This window comes from Cricetulus griseus, chromosome 2, assembly GCF_003668045.3.
Source record: "Cricetulus griseus strain 17A/GY chromosome 2, alternate assembly CriGri-PICRH-1.0, whole genome shotgun sequence".
NCBI lineage: Eukaryota > Metazoa > Chordata > Mammalia > Rodentia > Cricetidae > Cricetulus > Cricetulus griseus.
This window is the reverse complement of record NC_048595.1, coordinates 35,956,788-35,977,800: the sequence shown is the minus strand read 5'-3', so window position 1 is coordinate 35,977,800 and position 21,013 is coordinate 35,956,788. Positions and strand designations below refer to the sequence as shown.

The window sequence follows — 21,013 nt, the reverse complement described above, 5'->3', positions numbered from 1 at the left end:
TTAGTTACTTTTGAGACAATGTCTTATGTAGTCTAGGGTGGCCTTTATGCACATACTGTGTATCCAGGTTTGCCTTGAACTCCTGACCTTCCTTGCTTCCAATTCCCAAGTGCTAAGATTTTGGGATTGCGCCACCATGTCTGTCACAGAGGAACCTTTATAAGTTCTTGTGCTTTAACCATTTCATGTCTACTCACCTCACTCACATAAAAACAAATACACATACACTGGCCTTCAAAGCTCCACTTAATCTGACCAGCTCCACATTACTCCTTGCATCTCATTTCACAGTATTCCCCACCTAGCTTATGGCACACCAGCTTTGTGGAACTCTGCTGTACAAATCCATAGGAAGGGAGCTCTTAGACCAGTGGTTCTCAACCTGTGGGTCACAACCCCTATGGGGGTCAAACCAGATATCCAGCGTATCAGATATTTACAATTTCTAATAGTAGTAAAATTACAGTTATGAAGTAGCAACTAAATAATATGGTTGGGGATCACCATGACAGGAGGAACTGTTATTTTTTGTTGTTTTCGAGACAGGGTTTCTCTGTGCAAACAGCCCTGGCTGTCCTCGAACTTGCTTTGTAGACTAGGCTGACCTCAAACTCAGAGACCCAACTCCCTCTACCTCCCCTGTCCTGGGAGTAAAGATGTGTTCCACCATGCCCAGCCATGGAACTGTATTAAAGGGTCACAGCATTAGGAAGGCTAAAAACCACTGTCCTAGACCAAGCCCATGACAGCTTACTGCCTAAGCTTCAAGACTCTTCCTGTAAATAGCTTTAGCAGGGCTCTGTGACAACTTCTATTTTTCTTTGTTTGTATATTTGCTCTTTTGTTTGTTTGTTTAGATAGGGTTTCTCTGTCCTTGAACGAGTTCTGAAGACCAGACATGTCTCAAACACAGAGTGAGTCCTGCTTCTGTCTCCCAAGTGCTGGGATTAAAGGCATGCACCACCTCCTCCTGGCTATACTTCTCCGAGGTCTTTTCTCAATGTCAACTTATCACTAAGGGTGGTCAACCCTGATCCTCGTATTTCTACTCCCTCTATCCTGCTATTGTGTTACATATTCACTCATTAACTCTGTCTTCTTCCACTATAACCCGAGTTCTCTGAGAATCAGGACTTCATCATTTTGTGGTCATTGCTTTGTCTCCTGTACCTAATGCACTGCCTAACAGCATTATGTTCAAACAGTGTTGGATATATAAAAAGAAAAGAATAAAGAAACAGAAGGAAAGTGATTTTCATCAGTTGGAACAAATCATTTGGCCTGTTTTTAGAGTTAAGTGTGAGTGTGTATATAATGATTCATTTATTTTACTTTATTTATCTGAATCTTCTGCCTGTATGCCTGCTTGTTCCCCTGGAACTAGCGTTACAGTTGTGAGCTATCATGTGGATGCTGGGAATCAAAGCCTGATCCCCCACAGGAACAAGTGCTCTTAACTGCTGATCCATCTCTCTAGGCCCTATAACGCAGATATATTTGTGCTATATAAAAGATGGACATGTTATGAAATGGTCACAGTCACAGGGTTAGGATGCCCACAAAAATATCTTATTACCAATATACTACCCTATACTTTCTTCAGAAAATTTGAATATAGCAGAGATCCATGAAGGACTTTTATAGCCTCTTACCAAATTCTTCCCATTACTAAGGAGCAAAGCACAGACTTTATCTATGAGACCAAAAGCAATTGCCAATAACCAAATCAATTCATTGCAGGCTTCCTTACCTCCACTGCAGTGTGCGGCTGGAACAGGGACTGCAGGGACTGCTGTGGGCTTGAGGGTTCAAGAAAAAGACAAGAGGAGAAGTAGACAGCACACAGTCAGCACTAAGTGGGACTTTAGCCAAGGAGAGGACTGGAGCCGATGAGGGTGAGAACATGTGCTGATTTACGTCGGCTCCTCGGCAAAGAGTAGAGATTCTGACAAGGTATCATAGTAAAAAAAAAACAACAACAACAGGGTCAGTGTTAATTTCTCTACCAAAAAGAAGCATATTCAAAGTGAATTAAGTTTAAGCAAGAGTCTGGAAAAAAGTGGTCAAAAATCATTCTCAAATATTCTACACCAGTACCAATGCTGGCAAACAGCACACTGACTAAAACCTAAGCCACAGAGGACAGATAATGCCTCAAATGGTACTTGTCTATAATCTCAGTGCTTGGGCAGCTGATACATAAAGATCATGAGTTTAAAACCAGCCTGGGCTACATGGCAGGCTCTTCCCCCAAAGAGAAAAATACATTTTAGGCATATGCCTCCCCCCAAAAAATCATGGGTATACCTGAATTTTCACAAATGTTAACTTATTTTCCCTTGCATATATTAGTTAGGATTCATTAAACCCTACAATAAGCTACTCTGTTGTTATTCTGTAAAATAATGCTTAATTTTTAAACCTTTCTTCTTGAGACATCTGATTAAATTGCTCAAGCTGGTCTCTATCTTGTGGTATCCTTACTTCAGACCCCCACAGAGCTAGGATTGTGAGCACCCATCACCATACTTGACAGTCTTAAATCTTATCATATAATGTGAAGTTAAGTCACTTTAATGACTATGTTATCGGGATTATCAAAGTCTGTAAAAACAATCTCATTTTTATTTTGCTCCTAAATACTAATCTGGAACATAATTATACAACAGTCTGTAGTCTAAAAAGGACATATAATGCCTCAAATGGTACATGTCTATAATCTCAGTGCTTGGGTGGCTGATACAGGAAAATCAGGAGTTTAAAGCAAGCCTGAACAACATAGCAAGGCCCTGCCTCAAAAAGAGTAAAATAAATTATAGGCATACCTAAATTTACTACAACAGGCTGTAGTCTAAAATGAATTGTTTGGGGAACAAAAAAAGAATAAGAGTAACAAGAACAACAGTGGCCACTGGTGGTAGCACATGGCTTTAATCCCAACACAGGGGAAGCCAAGACAGGTGATCTCTGCAAGTTTGAGCCCAGCCTGATCTACAGAGTGACTTCCAGGACAGCCAGGGCCACACAGAAAATTCCTGTCTTTAAAAAAAAGAAAAGAAAGGAAAGAAGGAAGGGAGGGAGGGAGGAGGGGGATAAAAGATAAAGGATTAGTAAACTACTTATTAGCTCCTTCATCAGGGTTACTTTTCAAATTCATCTCTAAAACTGATACAAGACTCCCAATATAATGCACCAATGTTCAAAGATCATAATTGCTAACTATGTATATTTTTAGAAGTTCACAAACTCCATTTAAGAATTCATACTCAGCTAACAAGTCATATTTACTTTATGTTTCCCTTTTCGATCTTTTTACTCTAGTCTCTAGTAAATCAAGTTTTAGGGTTTTTGTTATTGTTTTCTTTAAAGTATATGAATATGCCAATTGGAATTCAAATGAGTGCTATTTTCTAGGGACTAGTAGAAATAGTAATTCAATGAATGAGCATGCTAAGGGCTTCAACCTACAAAAAGTCACTGTGAGCACTCAAATGCCCAGGAAGAGGGTGTGCTCCCCTCAACTCTGGTATTTAAGGCATAGCTCAAACATACTGAGAAGACAAGGACACTAGGATTCTTTCCTCATCCATGACTTACTCAATGATTTTCTCATAACCCTGAGCAGATCTTGGGGAAACCACCCTGAAAATAGAACTCCCCTCATTTCTCAGCTCTGAAATCGTCGCCTCATAGTTTCTGTGTAAGCCAAGGAGAAACAGAATTTAAGGCAAAGAATCCCACTTGGATCTGCAAGGGAGACCTGAGATTAGGAGGTGACCGGCCAAGGGCAGAAATGTATTCCCCCTACACCCTGGGTCAAAGAAGGAATGCTTTTCATTTCCTATTTTTTTCTCATTCTTAAGGCTTTTATTTTCAACTTTAACAATAACTTTAAGACCTGCTTTCAAGGCAAGGGGAAAACTATGATTATTGTTAACCCATGTTCCCCAAGCATCTAGGAACCCTAAAATTACATCTGAATCCAAAAAAGCCACAGGACCACTCTTTTGACCTTGAATTGACAAAGTCAGCTCCACCCTCTTCCTAACAGACATTTCCAAGACAGAGTCTTCATCCAAGCAAATGAAGGAGTTAACTTGGCATTGGTTCTTTTTCTGACATCTGCCAGTTTCCGAGTCAGAGACCCCAACCTCCTTACTGAATCCGAAGGCACGGTGCTCCCAGTCTCTCTCTCCTCCGTTTCATCATTCTCCTGCCTACTCAAGATCTGCCTCTCACACTGGAATCTCAGCAGACACTTCTCTCACATAAGGGGCATTTTAGCCAGTGAAAACCTAAAACGGTTCCCAAAAATTCTGGGTAACAGTAAGGTATTTTTCTTTAAAAAAATTAACCAGATTGGCAGTCAGAATCCCCTCACAAAAACCAAGAGCCCAAGAGAGGGAAAAGTTCCAGTTCCTAAATGAATCAGCTGTCCTCTGATATGCCTGACATCATTCACACTCAGCCTGCAGCAAATCAGAGACCCAGAGAGCACCTTGTTCCCTCATAGTCACAAGCACCCTTCCCCTCAGATCAGCTGTACCCTCCCACCCTCAGACCTGGCAGCAGCAAAGGCTCTGGCAGAAATTACACATACCAACTTGAAAACTCACACTGTGTCAGAAATACTATTAACCCTGGAGCCAGCAATAGGGCAGGATACAAACAGCTGTTGCAGGGGGCAGGGGATTGGATGAAAGCCTCTTACAGATCCCAAATTGGTAAATTTAATGAGCTAAGAATAAGTAGGTAGTTTGGCAACGTTATTCATTCTCAAACCCAGGCCTGGTGGAAGATAACACAACTTTAATTTTAAGATTCTAAGCATAGTCATTATTCAAATTCTAAAACCGACCAATTTAAATATTAACATTCTTTAAAATTTTGGCATCAATTTTATTCCATTTCTATTATTCTCTTATCATTTCAATAACCTTGGTGAGAAACATGGTAAGAAAATAAATCCAGGCATGGTAATATCTAGACTTTGGAAGTAGAGGCATAAAAATCAGATTCAAGGTCATCTTTGCCTACAAAGCAAAATAAGACCTGTTTCAAAATAATATAAACAAATAATTGTAAGCCCAGAAACTAATGTAATTTGATCTATTAACTGCCACAGAAACCATTTACATTAAAGACATATAAGACTTTAATGTAGCCAGGCTATGGTGGCGCACGGTGAAGAAAGGGATGGGCGGATCTCTGTGAGTTCAAGGCAAGCCTGGTCTACAAAGTGAGAAAGCAAGTTCCAGGACAGGGGGTCTTTAATGTAAACTACTTATGTATACTTTAGTTTTCCATCTGTAAAACTAAGATAATTAAGGTATCCAATATAGACGAATAATATGTAAAACAGAAACTGCACAACACAGAGAAAGAACTGTGGAGATGTTGGTTACTATTACACATCTTCCTATTTTAAAGAAGATGCACCTGAGTAATAGTAAATCAGAAAAACACCGTGACCTGTAGAAAGCTAAGTAATCAAAGGAAACTGTGAGGAGCTTAAGAGTAAGAAGTCTCATCCCTTCTCTAGTGTACCAGCTAACTGTGACAGGTTCTTAACTCATCTACACAGCAAAGTATGTCCAACTGTTTTCTAGGTTAACATCAAAAGATTAATTTATACTCTAACCAGTGCTTCTGCAACTGCAGGTTTAGTTAATCATCAAGTCAAGGGAGGAGGGTAGGGTCAACCATTTTTTAAAAGGGGAAACAAAATATAGTGTGTTACAGTATTATATACAATAAGGTTAAATGCTGTTTTATGAAATTAGTTTGTTACAATTACTACTAAAATATATAAAATATGTGTACAAACATATGATAAGACGTAATGTAAAATGTTACTAAAACATTTGAGCTGGGCAGTGGTGGAGCATGCCTTTAATCTCAGCACTTCAAAGCAGAGGCATAACTTTTTGAGTTTGAGACCAGCTTGGTCTACCAACCAAGTTTCAGGACAGCCAGGACTACACACAGAGAAACCCTGTCTCAAAAAACCAAATAAATAAAATGTTTCTGCCCAATATTTTCCAGTTCTTTAATATCTCAACCAAAATGACATAAAAATCGATCATTATAAAGTGCTTAGTCAGTAGATTAAAACCTAAGTACTTCCCAGGCAATTCCCATATGCTAAAAGAAGCCCTATAAAATATGTACTATTAGCTGGGCGTTGGTGTCAAACGCCTTTAATCCCAGCACTCAGGAGGCAGAGGCAGGCGGATCTCTGTGAGTTCGAGGCCAGCCTCGTCTCTAGAGCGAGTGCCAGGATAGGCTCCAAAGCTACACAAAAGAAACCCTGTCTCGAAAAACCAAAATAAATAAATAAATATGTACTATTAATATTCCCATTATTTCAAATAACAATAGCAACCTAAAACCAAACAGGAGAGTAAGCCATATTGGTAAACTGAAAATCAACCTCTCCTCAATTCTTATGCTTAGTTAACCTATGTATGAAATTTCTTAGCCGAAAATATCCCTACCTTCAGTTTCTGAACCAAAGCACTCTGCCTCTACAATGATAGAAATTTCTGAGCTACACTTTTCAGTAAAACTGTTTTACAACAACAGCAAAGAAGTTTTTCTCTCTATTGCTTTGCACTAATAACTTCAGGAAAATCAACACAACATTGAGTTTCTTCAATAATATTGAAAATGGAAAATATTTATGATCTTTAGAGACTATTAAGTCATATCTTATGTCCTTTATTTAACCTCAAAGAGGATACTACTTTTAATCCAGATCCAGAGTTTAATACTGTAGGGGCCCAAAAATTATCGATTATAAAGTTTTGGGGTTCAAATCTCTGCTGGATTCCCAGGAGCTCAAATTTCACATTGTCTTTCAGATGTCCAGCTAATTACTGTTGGACTGCTTGGCCTCAGTGGAGAATGTCTCCTAGTTTGCATAACAACAGACCTAGGCCCTGGGTGAGAACCTGTTCTGAGGGTTTTGTTTATGTGCCTAGGGACTGTTTAGGTGTGCCATTCAGCTGGCTCTGATAGAAGCTCCATCAGTCCAGAATAGATAGCCTCTGTATCTTGGGACTGGTACAAGCCGGGCCCTGGCATAATACATCCCCAGACAAAATACTGTTTATTGGCATTGGAGTCCATGTACCAATATGCCTGTTCCTTTGCCAGATTGGAAGACCCTAACACTTTATTGAACTAACAGAGTTCAAATGTGGTAGGACAGCAAATGAAATTCATAGAAATAGTTGCAGACTATGTTATCACTCAGATTAGGGAGAAAGGGCCTGTGGGAGATATCATTCACTTTAGAGATCTGCTAAATAGTACTGAAGGAACCGGCTTCCCTTTTGGCAGCCATAACAGCCGAACACGTGCTTGCCATAAACCTACCTTAGTCACTTAGAGATCAGATGTCTGTCTCATGACAAGGAACCAATCAGAAGTTAGCTGGTGGCGCTGTGCTTTACGACCCTGGGTGTGCTTTACGGACAAGCGCACAGCAATGACGTAGAGAGCATAGCAACCACCCTGGGAGGGCCTATGGGCCATAACAACCAGTTGACCAATCAACACAGGGCAAGCCCTCCAAGCCTGGAGGCACACCAATCCTGAGCCTGTGCGTACCCCTAGACACTCCCCTTATGCTGCCCCATAAGATCTTTTGGGAGCCCATAGGAGCGGTCTTTGCTAGTCATCCGCCATGGCGGGTGGGTGAAAGACCCAAGCTAACATGGGGTTAGCTCGTTAAATTACAATAAAGCCTCGTGCAGTTTGCAGCAAGCTCTCGAATCCGCCTGGTGATTGGGGTGACCGCGAACGTGGCGTGGGACCCCGGATACTTGAGTTTTTCGGGGGCCTAACAGTACAAACAAAAACTAAGCTCCTTAAAGAAATGAAGCTACCTCTGTCACAAGACCTAAACATATACACTGGCACAATGGAATGCTAAAATTCTACCCAAGAACTAATTGTTCAGATGGGAAGATGATCACACACACCCCCTCCTTAAAGGTATGGAGAGAAAACAACCAGAATGCCATTAATGTGAAATAAAAAATTTAAAACACAACAAACCTGGAAACTTCAGAAAGAGAGAGAATTCTAAGAATAATGACTAAGCAGAAAAGACAAAATAACCCATGCCATGTATCCTCTTGGGAATCACAAATACAACTGATGTTGAAAGACCCCCCACGGGGTGAGACACCGGGATGACCACTTGGGAATGCGGAGACCCCAGCCACCAGAGGCAAGGACTTCATGCAAACCAAAAGAAGCTTTCTTGCGGTTGTTTAACGAGCTAACCCCATTAGCTCGGATCTTTTGTCCACCCATCATGGCGGATGGCTGGGGAAATAAATGACCCTGAGAAACCACGGGATAAAGATCTTATAGGGCAGTGTAGGGGGAGTGTCTAGGGGTACGCACAGGCTCAGGATCTGTATGCTTCCAGGCTTGGAGGACTTGCCCTGTGTTGATTGGTCAACTGGTTGTTATGGCCCATAGGCCCTCCCAGGGCGGTTGCTATGCTCTGCACGTCATTGCTGTGCACTTGTCCGTAAAGCACACCCAGAGCCATAGCATAGCACCACCAGCTAACTTCTGATTGGTTCCTTGCCACGAGGCAGGCATCTGACCTCCTAGTGACCAAGGCAAGGTCAGGCAAGCATGTGTTAGGCTGTTATGGCTGCCAAAACAGGGAGCTGATCCTTTCAAAGTCTAGCCTAGAAAATTATCTTCCTCTGGTTTGAATAAGAATGACCCCCAAAGGCTCATATATTTGACTACTTAGTCATCCGGAAGTGGCCTATTTGAGAAGGATTAGGACGTGTGGCCTTAGAGGAGGAAGTGTGTCACTGGTTAGGTAGGCTTTTAAAAGAATTAAAAGGTCATGCTAAATCCAGTTTCTCTGCCTTTGGATCAGTTCTCTCAACTACTCTCCTGAAACATGCCTGCCTGCATGTTGCCATGCTCCCAGCCACAATAATGAACTAAATCTCTGAAACTGTGAGCAAGCCCTCAATTAAATGCTTTCTCTTATAAGAGTTGCCTTGGATATGGTCTCTTCAAAGTGACTAAGACACTTCTGGCAGAGTAAACAACTTACCTGATTTAATTTTGTTTCAATTCTTAGTTCTATAGTTATTCCTTATACAAGTCAGTGTTCATACAGTTGTATAACATTTTGGAGAATTAAGGAATTCATATTAATAGACTATGTTTACATGTAGGCCTACATATAGTATATAAGGTAAGAAATCAATACCCTATACTAATAACACTTAAAATTAGAACTATTATTTAGTTTTTTTAAAGTATATATTAGATTTAGAAATGATGGATGAAAACAGCAGAACAAAGGGTCACTGGATAGGTAAAGTATAAATAAAAACATTAACTTGGCTGGGTGTGTGGCACAAACCTTTAATCCCAGAAGTTGGGAGGCAGAAGCAGGGAGACCTCTTAAAAGTCCAAAACAATAAAAAAAAAATTACCTGGTAATAAGAAAACTCATGTCTAATCTTTTAAAAAGTATTATTCAGCTATATAGATTATAATAGGAACAAAAATCAAAAATAACAAATTTTATTATGTGTGTTGTTATTCAGTATCTTCAAGATGAAATCAAGGAGTAAAAGTAAAAAACTCATTAGCTTAACTTGATAGAAAAATATAGTATTTTTTGAGAGAGATAATTAAAAACTTTCAATTTTAGGCATTAACTTACTAGCAAACTTCTACTTGTAACTGTGAAAATATTGAAATGGAACTATTTATTCTAAACAAAATATATGAGGCAACAGCTTTCAGGCGTAAGAAACAGGTAACACAGGAAAGCAAATTTAGAAAGAAGGGGAATCTTTTTTTTTAAAAAGATTTATTTATTTATTATGTATATAGTGTTCTGCCTGCTACACACCAGAAGAGGGCACCAAATCCCATTATAGATGGTTGTGAGCCACTATGTGGTTGCTGGGAATTGAACTCAGGACCTCTGGAAGAGCAGCCAGTGCTCTTACCTCTCTGAGCCATCTCTCTAGCCCCAAGAAGGGGGATCTTAATAACTGAAGGAAACCAGGCATGTCAGTACACACCTGCAAGCCAATAATTCAGAAGATTGAAAGCAAAAGGATCAGTTTAAGCTATGCTCTACTCTAAAGAATTCAAAGCCAGACTAACATACAAAGACTCTGCCCTCCCCGCCCCCCAAAAAATAAATTAATTAAAAAATCAAAATCAACGCCTCTGTTTTTCTATTGCATAATAAATGACCAAAAGCTTAGCCACTTAAAGCAACACATATTTATTTGCTTGCAGTTATTACAAATTCAAAATCGGCCTAGCTATGTTTCTTATTTAGTGCCTCAAAAGCCTGTAATCAGCTGGGCTACTTTTTTCACAAGGAATTTTGATTCAGAAAAAAAAAAAAATCCAATTCTAACTTCAGATCACTGGAAGAATTCATTTCCTTGTGGTTTTAAGACAGACAATCATAGCTCTATCAACTATAAATTACCCTTATATATCCTAGAAGCTACCCTTGGTTCCTTTTTACCTAGTGTATTAGTTACTTTTTCTTATTATTATGATCAAATACCAGGCAAAAGCACATTAAGGAAGGAAGGCTTGACAGTCCAGTCCATAGTGGCAGAGAGAAGTCACATAGCATCCACAGACAGAGAAAAATGCTAATGTTCAGCCTACTTCCTCCTTTCTCAACTAAATCTGGAGCCCCTGGCCATGGAATGGTGCCACCCACATTTAGGTGTTCCTAGATTAATCCACTCTAGAAACTCCTTCACGAGCATGACCAGAAGCTGGTTTCTACATTCTGTCAGTTTTACAATCTATATTAACCATCATACCTAGACTTTTCCTAAGATGCTTACTTCATTAAATCAGTACAGGCAGCCTATGATGAAGTGTATAGTTATATAAAACTATATATATTATAATATAGTTACAGGGGCTAGAGAGTGGACCTGGGGTTCAATTCCCAGCATCCACATGGCAGCTCATAACTGTCTGTAAGTCCTGTTCCAGAGGATCTGGCACCCTCACACAGGCATACAAAAAAAAAAAAAAAAAAAAAAAAAAAAGAGTAATTGGAAAAAAAAGGAAAGAATGCAATATAGTTACAAGAGTGACATCCCAAAGACCTGAAAATGTTTTGGCATATCTTACTAGGAAACAACAAACAACTCAGTATCTTCAACATTGATTTCAGTTGTCTAAAATACTCATTTAGTTATCACATTGCTTTAAAATTTGTTATCAAATATCTTATGGATCAATGTAGTACCCCCACTCCCCAGACAGGGTTTCTGTGTAGCTCTGGCTGTCCTAGAGCTTGCTCTCTAGACCAGGCTGGCCTTGAACTCACAAAGATCAGCCAGCCTCTACCTCCCGAGTTATGGGATCAAAGATGTGTGCCACTACCACCCAGCAGGATCAACATAGTTTTACAAAAATACTTATGTCTAATATTTATACCAGGCTCCCTTCCTTTAAGATTTATTTTTGTTTTATGTTTATAGGTGTTTATCCATACAGTGTTCATGGAGGCCAAACATAAAGTATCAGATATTCTGGAAATGGGGTTACAAATGCTTGCATCGTGTAGGTATCAAATAACCTACCCGAGATATTTACATTACGATTTGTAACAGTAGAGTAGCAACAAAAATAATGCTATGGCTGGGTCACCACGACATAAGAAACCATATTAAAATGTTGGAGCATTAGGAAGTTTGAGAACCACTGACTGATATAGGGTATAGAAATCGAACCTAGGCCCTCTAGAAGAACAGCTTGTACTTTTGAGCCACTGAGACATCTCTCCAGCCCCAACCCTGACACTTTTTACATGATAATTCCTGGTTACATTTAGTAAACATATTGAATCACAAGATTATCATGTCACAATATTAAGCTTCTGAGTGTTATTTAAAAGCAGGTGTGTGTCATGGCCGGACAGAGAAACCTCCATTTACATATGGTACCCAAACACCCACACAAGCCCAAGATAGCTTTAAAAAAAAAAAAGATTCTATACAAACAAAAGAACACAGACAAGCATGGCTTCTTGGTAACAGTCTTTTCTCAGGTGTTTCTCAGGTACCAGTGAAGGCCATGCTGATGCCAGGGGTCGGCCATCACCTGGGGCCATGTGGTCTGAAGGTCACTCTGCTGTAGGGGCCATGCCAATGTGAGTGGCCTATGCTGCTACCTGGGGTCAGGCACAGCTCCTTTAAGAGACAGCTTAAGGTTCGGTGCTGCCAACAGGGATGGTTCAAGTCCTGCTATGCAACACTTGAATGAGGTTTGTGGGCAGCGGGCTGTAGACTACTTAGTGACTGCTTCCCAGAGTTGTGGTGGTAAGCATGACGCTCGCTGGTACCACCACCATGAGACAAGCTGCTCAGAGAACAGAGGTGGAGAGGCCAAAGTGAATGCCATTAACTAAAGCTGAGCAGTGCAGACAGCTAACATAGCAGCTTTAAGATTCATCTCATTCAATCAAAAAACAACACAGATGCACAATGAAGGCAGATTCAGACGGAAAAAAAACATCTAAATGGGTTACAGTGTGTTTAAAAATGTACGTAGGCTTGGGAGAGAGAAAGTGTAGAAACCATCATATATTTTAAAAAATGATTTAAAAATAATAAGTAAAACAGAGTAACAAAAATATATAATAAGCCATGTAAAAATGGAAAATACACAGTCTGGATAATGTATATTATTATGTTATCTTTAAAATTCTTTAACTGCTAAGTGACCTTGGATTATAAAAACTGCTGTATTAATTAAATCAACCTATATATATTTAAAGTATCTTGATTTCAAAATTTAAGTCAAAATATAAGACACTTTGGGAGAGAAGTTTTGCTTTTATTTCCACAGGAAATGAGAGGCCATGGACTCACTCTGGTATTAAGAAAAATCAGGTTTGATTGAGGAAGACCCCCTGAAAAATCTCCAGTGGGAACAGATAGCCCACATGATGCAACATTACATAGTACCTCTGTTACAAGTTCCTCTGAGTTCTACATCCAGAATAGCTTCAAGGCTCCTGGCTGAGAAGACCCAGCCTCTAAGTCAGGACTTGACCATAATTCTAAATTCTAAATTTTTTCAGGGTCCCTCAAAGTTCACCAAAGGCAACCAATTAACAGGAAGTAGTATAGAGAACTATGCCCAAATTCCCAAAATAATTGTTTGTAAATGTTTGTTTTCATTTAAGAGGGATTGGTTACAAATTGTTATTGGTCATAGTCAATCTGTTTCCAAAAGAAAGGGGTATGATATAAAAATGATGGGAGAAAGGGGTAGATTATTGAATCCACTTTAATCCAAAAACAAAAAACAACAAAAAAAAAACCAAAAAACCCAAAAAACAAAAAAACCTGTTAATCTCAAAATATTTTACATTGGTATGGATTTTGATTTATTTATATAAATTTAAGGTTACTTTGTTATACTGATGTATATTTCTAATCTTGTTTAAAGATTTGTGTTTACACAGATCATTTAAAAATGTAATATATAATTAAGACATACAGGTTAACAGTCATCTATAATAGTAAAACTTAAGGTCATGTTAGTTAGCTTTTCTAGATATACATCTGTGATGCCCGTCATCGTCTCTGGAGTACATTGGTGTTGCCAGGAGCACATATGTCTCACTGTCATGAAAAGTCTAAGTTATTAAAACATTTTAATTTCATATTCTGTAGGTCTTTGAAATGTTTGAAGAATACCTATGTATCTGAAATATATCTTTGTTTCAACACAGGGTTTCTCTATGTATATGCAGTCCTGACTGTCCTGGAGCTTGTCCTAGAGATCAAGGTTGCCTTAAACTCAAGAGACCCAACTGCCTCTGCCTCCTCAGTGCTGGGATTAAAGGCAGATATAACCACCACCCTGCTATTTTGTATTTACATGGTATAAAGCAACTTAATTCATCTGTTAATTGTATCCTCTTAATGGATTTTTATCAGAACTTTTACATTTGAAAGTTACTGGTAAAATCACCATAATTATTTCACATCTCTGTTATCTACAGACACCCTCTTTAATAGTTATGAATCAATTAGTAGTGAGAGTCTGTGTTCTCAGCAAAGAAAGCTTATCTCAGCAAAGGAGTCAGCAGGTATTTAAAACTATTGACACGTCAAAGAATAGACTCTTGGGCACAGGCTTCCAGTGGTATCACTAGGACAACTGGAGAACGTCCAGATCATTCCAGTGGACTGAGTCAGAATTTCCAGAACTCTTTTTTAGTAGAAAAGCAGACTGCTAACATCTGAACCAGTAAAATGAAAATTAATATATAGATAGGACTAAATAAGCTGAGAAGGAATGACTATAGTTACTTGTCCAAAATATTTGTCTGTTTATTTTCTAATATATAAAAGAAGCCCAATATCTTTCTCCGTAGGTTATTTATAACCCTTCAGCTTGTAGCCTCAACTCTTGTGTAATGAAACACTGATAAATCACTTCTCATTCTCTTTGGCTCTCCTCCAACCGGGATTAAGAAAGGCTTAGTAAGTCTCCTCACTTTTCAAAGCAATATAGTTAAGTGAATAGGTATAATAAAAGTCTCCTCTTTTTTTAATAACTGTAAACAGTTTTGCAACTGAGGATTTGCCTCTAATGTCACATTTCAGAATGATATTTGTTCAATGAGGTTTAACAAGGCATTTTTAAGGAAGTACAGATAATTCTGTGTGGCCAGTTCAAATAAAATCTTCCTAGGAAAAAAGTGGCCTGGCACTTGGCTTAATAGGGTCAAATCCTAACGGCAAGTATGGAAGAACTTTTCCTGCAATGGCCAGGGCTTATAAGGTATCTGAGACCTTGAAAGGAAAGGAAATGAATTCCCTAATTCAATGGAAAATTCCTTAGATGTGGCTTCCTAGCCTCAAAATACAAAGCTTTCAAATTTTCATGAGATTTTTTTGAGTAAAAATTTTCCTTACTTTCATTAATGTGTATGTGCTGGATTGTCTATCTGTTAACCATGTGCATGCACACACCCTCAGAGGCCAGACAAGTGTCAGGTCTTCTGAGAGTGCAGTTACGTTTGGTGAGCCATCTGATATGGGTGCTGGGAATTTGAGTCTTCTTTCTAGAACAGTGAGTACTCTTCATCACTAAGACATCTATCCAGTCAACCAATCTGAAATTTGTTATGAGTTAAAACAAACTTTAAGAGGAATATGGTAAATTAACATTCTCGCTAATCAAAAGAGGGCTAAATCTATCAAGAATCACTGTGTGTGTGTGTGTGTGTGTGTGTGTGTGTGTGTGTGTGTGTGTGTGTGTGTACACGCGAGCGCATGCGTAAAAATGGAAGGGGGGTGATTGGAGAGATAGATGGTTCAGGGGTTAAGAGCACTGACTGCTCTTCCAGAGGTCCTGAGTTCAATTCCCAGCAACCACATGGTGGCTCACAAACCACCTGTAATGAGAACTGGTGCCCTCTTCTGGCTTGCAAGGGATACATGCAAACAGAACACCTTACATAATAAATAAATCTTTTAGATAGATAGATAGATAGATAGATAGAAAAGAACATATAGAAGAAGGAGAGAGCATAAGAAGTGAGGGGAGGAAAGGAAAGAATCAGATTAGAATACTAGGTATCTCCAAAGGAAAGCTATGTGTTGAGAAAACATTTTTCTGTTTGATTGTAGTCTTCTATTACATTTAAGTTATTTTTTATAACTCGTAAGTTACCCATAACTGATGGTAATACAAAATATTTTGTCTATATACATGCAAATAAATTCTGTAAAGATCTAATTACTTCCTCTATTCCATAGAAAAACCCAGTTTGCAAAGACCTAAACACTTATTTTAATCTTTCTTTAATCCATATAATTCATACTTCTTTAACTTCTTTGAACTGTTACATCTGTCTGCCTCCCTTACCAGTAATTTAAAATAATTAACATGTCTTTTAAAAACAGTACTTTTATTCATATTTTACTTATATTTATGGAGTACGAATTCAACTTAAAGTACAGGTCTTAGGGTTCTAACATTTCTAGATTTTTTTTTGGGGGGGGGGAGATACAAGGATTCTCTGTGTAGCTTTTTGGAGCCTGTCCTGGAACTCACTTTGTAGACCAGGATGGCCCCAACTCACAGAAATCCACCTGCATCTGCCTCCCGGGTGCTGGGATTAAGGGCATGTGCCACTAACCACCCAGCCTTTTCTGGCTTTACTGAAAATGCTAAGCAGTACTTTTGCCTCTGAATATACGCTGCCTAAAAATCCCTGTCCAGTTCTATGTATTAAAATAAATAAATAAATAAGAAGGTTCCATGAAGCTCCAATTGTCTGAGGAAATGACCAGGCACAGAGATCAAGTAGCTATTCAAATTCTCTTCATACAAGAAAATCAAAGTGCAGAAATTACAGTTCCTATTTAAGCTACTTCAACTCAAGACAGGAAGCAGCAGGACTAAGATTCACATGAAGAAAAGGTTAAATGGGTGTGACAGCCTCACTTCTTTTGAAGTAGTGCTAGGGTTATTGTATCAAAAAGAAGAGAGAAAGACATTTCTGATCATTATTAACTTAACATTTTAAGGCTTGGAGTAGCTTAACTTTATTTGCTAATGCTTAAGAAACTTTTTTGTTTGTTTTAAAAAGATTCTCCCCACCAGCAGTTACCTTGAGTCCATCATCAGCTGTCACCTCTAGTACTACTTCATTTACCTCAAGTCCATCACCAGCAGTCACCCCAAGTCCATCACCAGCAGTCACCCCAAGCCCATCAACAGCAGTCACCCCAAGTCCAACACCAGCAGTCACCCCAAGCCCATCACCAGCAGTCACCCCAAGTCCATCACCAGCAGTCACCCCAAGTCCATCACCAGCAGTCACCCCAAGTCCATCACCAGCAGTCACCTCAAGTCCATCACCAGCAGTCACCTCAAATCCATCACCAGCAGTCACCTCAAGTCCATCACCAGCAGTCACCCCAAGTCCATCACCAGCAGTCACCCCAAGTCCAACACCAGCAGTCACCCCAAGTCCAACACCAGCAGTCACCCCAAGTCCATCACCAGCAGTCACCCCAAGTCCATCACCAGCAGTCACCCCAAGTCCATCACCAGCAGTCACCCCAAGTCCATCACCAGCAGTCACCTCAAGTCCATCACCAGCAGTCACCTCAAGTCCATCACCAGCAGTCACCTCAAGTCCATCACCAGCAGTCACCCCAAGTCCATCACCAGCAGTCACCCCAAGTCCATCACCAGCAGTCACCCCAAGTCCATCACCAGCAGTCACCCCAAGTCCATCACCAGCAGTCACCCCAAGTCCATCACCAGCAGTCACCCCAAGTCCATCACCAGCAGTCACCCCAAGTCCATCACCAGCAGTCACCCCAAGTCCATCACCAGCAGTCACCCCAAGTCCATCACCAGCAGTCACCCCAAGTCCATCACCAGCAGTCACCCCAAGTCCATCACCAGCAGTCACCCCAAGTCCATCACCAGCAGTCACCTCAAGTCCATCACCAGCAGTCACCCCAAGTCCATCATCAGCAGTCACCTCAAATCCAACAACAGCTGTCACCAAGTCCATCATCAGCAGTCACCTCAAGTCCATCACCAGCAGTCACCCCAAGTCCATCAGCAGTCACCCCAAGTCCATCACCAGCAGTCACCCCAAGTCCATCACCAGCAGTCACCTCAAATTCATCACCAGCAGTCACCTCAAGTCCATAATCAGCTGTCACATCAAGTCCATCATCAGCTGTCACCTCAAGTCCATTATCAGCTGTCACATCAAGCCCAAGACCAGCAGTCACCTCAAGTTCAATGCCAGTGGTCACTTTATGGTGGAGTCAATGCCAGTCCATCCCAGAGTAAGGAGAATATACTACCAGAAGGCCCTACCAGCAACCTGCCTGAAGCCCACATTTATACCAACAAAGTGATGCCCTCATTCCAACTCTTCCTGTACCCTGACCTTAAGGACTCCAAGTATCCCCCTGAGGGCCATAAGATGGTCCATTTTGGTTGTTGCCAGGACTCTGCCATATACTGGCTCCAGCCCATCCTGAGGTCTCGAAAACACATGTAGTACTTCGGGTTAAAGAAGCTAGAAACAAGGATGACTCATAGTTGACACGTTTTGGGTTTTTTTTTTTTGTTGTTGTTGTTGTTGTTTTGAGACTGGATCTTCCTATATAGTCCGGTTGGCCTGATACTATGTACACCGAAGATGACCTAGAATTCATGGCTATCCTGTTACTTCCTACTCCCAAAGACTGGGATACATCCTTTTAGAACTTATTTATTTTATTATTGAATTGAAACTAGGCTTCCTATGTGTATCCTAGGATGACGTCCTCTTGAGTTAAACTTGAGCCTCCTAGAACCCTGGGATGAGTAGGATCATCTAACTTCGAACCTGAGACTTCAGCCACTCTAGCCTGTGCGTCCCTGCCTGATCTTAAGGTTGAAGGAGTTCCCAAAGAATTTAGAGCATTCCATGTACAAAGATATAAGGCTGTCTTCTTTGGTGTTAAATTGAGACTTTCTGGTATGTCTGTGTGGTGGTTTGATCAGGAATGGCCTCCATAGGCTCATATTTGACTGTTTGGTCATTAGAGGAGCACTACTAGAAGGTATGGCCTTTTCATAGTAGGTGTGAGCTTGTTGGACAAACTGTGTTACAAGAGTTGACATAGGGGGAGGGCCTAAGCCCTGCCCCAAATGACTTGATAGATTTTGATGGGAGGGAGAAGGAAATTAGATCGTTTCTAATTTAAGTAAAATGTATAAAATTGTTTCTAATATAAATTATGAAGAAAAAGAAGATTCTCCCTATCAATAAAATTAGCCTCACAATCACCTTGCTTCAACGTTCTGAAGGCTGGGATTATAGACATGTATTACTTTGGTCAGCTTGTATGACCAAAATATCCTTCCAGTACCAAATTAAGTAAGTATATCTCTCTTCCTTCCCTAAAACTTTATTCACTGGAAACATATATTAGTAGAAATTAACTGTGTTGGGCTTTGATTTCATTTAATTTTGGTGTGTGTGTGTGTGTGTGTGTGTGTGTGTGTGTGTGTGTGTGTGTGTGTGTGTGTGTCCATGCCTTAACATGCCTATGGAGATCACAAGACAATTTTAATGAGCTAATTCTTTCACTATGTAGGTACTAGGGATCATGTTTAGGTCATCAAGCTTGGAGGTAACTGTCTTTACCTAATGAGCCATCTTGCTAGTTCAATTACATTTAATACTAAGAAATGGAAAATCTCAGAGTTTCCAAATAAAGTAAGAGGAGAAATGGAAGACATATAGAAAATAACCAAATACATACATACATGCTGAAATATCTACTACGCACACCCACTCAAGGCATCCCTCCAACTGACTGCTAGTGGGGATCCTGACTTCACCAGCTTTGAGAAGATTCAGGACATGTGAAATAAAACCCATTGTAAACCCTCATTTAAATTAATAGAGGGGCTGGAGAGATGGTCAGTGGTTAAGAGCACTGGCTGCTCTTCCTGAGGCTCCAGGTTCTGTTCATAGCTTCCACAACTCTAGTTTCAGTGGAGACCTAAAACCATCTTCTGGCATCCTTTTTGTCACCTCATCAACATGCTACATGTACATACATGCAGATAAAACACTTGCATAAAATAAAATTTTTTAAAAAGAAAGAAATGTAACCTTAAAAATAGAATTTATCCAAACTTAACTCAAGATGCCCAATAACAATTTTAAAAATACATCTTAGAACAAAATCATAATTAATGAAGCAACATTACCTACTATTAAGTGATCCTTCTAATAGTTTTAACAGAAAGGGAAAGCAAATATCATGACATTCATTTCAAAGATTAGGAAAATAAGATTTAATTAAAAATGAAGTGATCTTCATTCTGTGATAGAGTCAAGATTGAATCCCAGTTCTGATTTGTATTCAGAATTCCTTTACATTAAACTCTAATGAGCTTTTGTTTTAAAAAAAAAAAAATCCACAACACTCAGAGAACAAGTTAAACACAAGAATACTAATACAAGTAAAATACCCAAATAATAGTAACAAAATTACCTGTTTGATACATTAAAATATATGTAAGTATATTGGGGACTGGGAGACAAGTGGATTGAGGACAGTGGGATATGCAACAGATAGTAGGGATAGACCAAGCATGCTCATGTCAGCCACAGGTGGCAAAAAGAAGCCCTCGAAACAAACAAAAAGAGGAGCAGAAGAAATTTGAAGAGCTAAAAGCCAAAGCCCTGGGGAAGGACCCCCAGGTCACAAATAGTTATGAAATCTGGCAGTAAGTTGTTCCTTGTGATGGTGACCTTCTTCCACTCCTATTTAAACATACAGATTCTCTGCCATTAACATCTTTTACCTCCTTCAGGTAGAATGAGGTGTTGCCATAGAGCTTGTTGTACATTTTAATAAACTTTTGTTTAAAAAAAAAAAAGTCACAAAGTGGCTACTGTCTATAGTTCTCATTCCGACACTCCTACCTCAGCTGTGAATTTAAAGCAAATTCAATGTGGAATCCTACCAGAGCCTACTGTTTCATCTTGTTGTAATCTGACTTCTGCACCACCTTGAATTAAACCAATTCATTTAAAAGGCAGGGGAGGAAAGTCATACGATGTGTGTTATGTGTGTGGGGCGGGGAGAAAGAAAGAGAAAGAGAGAAAGAGAGAAAGAGACAGAGACAGACAGACAGACAGAGAGACAGAGAGACAGAGGCGCAAACACATTTAAAGGCCAGAAAATGGTTCAAAATGTAAAGAAAGGCATTTACCATCCACCCTAATAACCTCAGTTCAAGCCTCAGATGGAGAGAATGGGTTCCTGCTAGTTGTCTTCTTGTTACACATGTCACAGCATAAGCATGTTCATCCACACATACACGCAATCTCTTTAGTATACTTAATAAACAATACCAGTGGACCCACCTCATATACATACAATAGCTCATGTTTTCATAAGGAAAA

The 21,013-nt window shown here is 39.7% G+C and overlaps 1 protein-coding gene across 8 annotated transcripts in view; it reads right to left on the bottom strand.

Annotated features, from left to right (window-relative positions):
- The window catches only part of Mast2 (microtubule associated serine/threonine kinase 2), a 141,630-nt gene that overhangs the window by 60,764 nt on the left and 59,853 nt on the right, over nt 1–21,013 (bottom strand). For 5 of the 8 annotated variants that reach the window (XM_027402541.2, XM_027402537.2, XM_027402538.2 and 2 more), the window contains exon 5: nt 1,751–1,945. The exons of the other annotated variants lie outside the window; for them this stretch is intronic. In XM_027402541.2, coding sequence (XP_027258342.1) covers nt 1,751–1,945 — 195 coding nt within the window. The remainder of the gene's footprint in view (nt 1–1,750; nt 1,946–21,013) is intronic. 8 annotated transcript variants of the gene reach the window in all.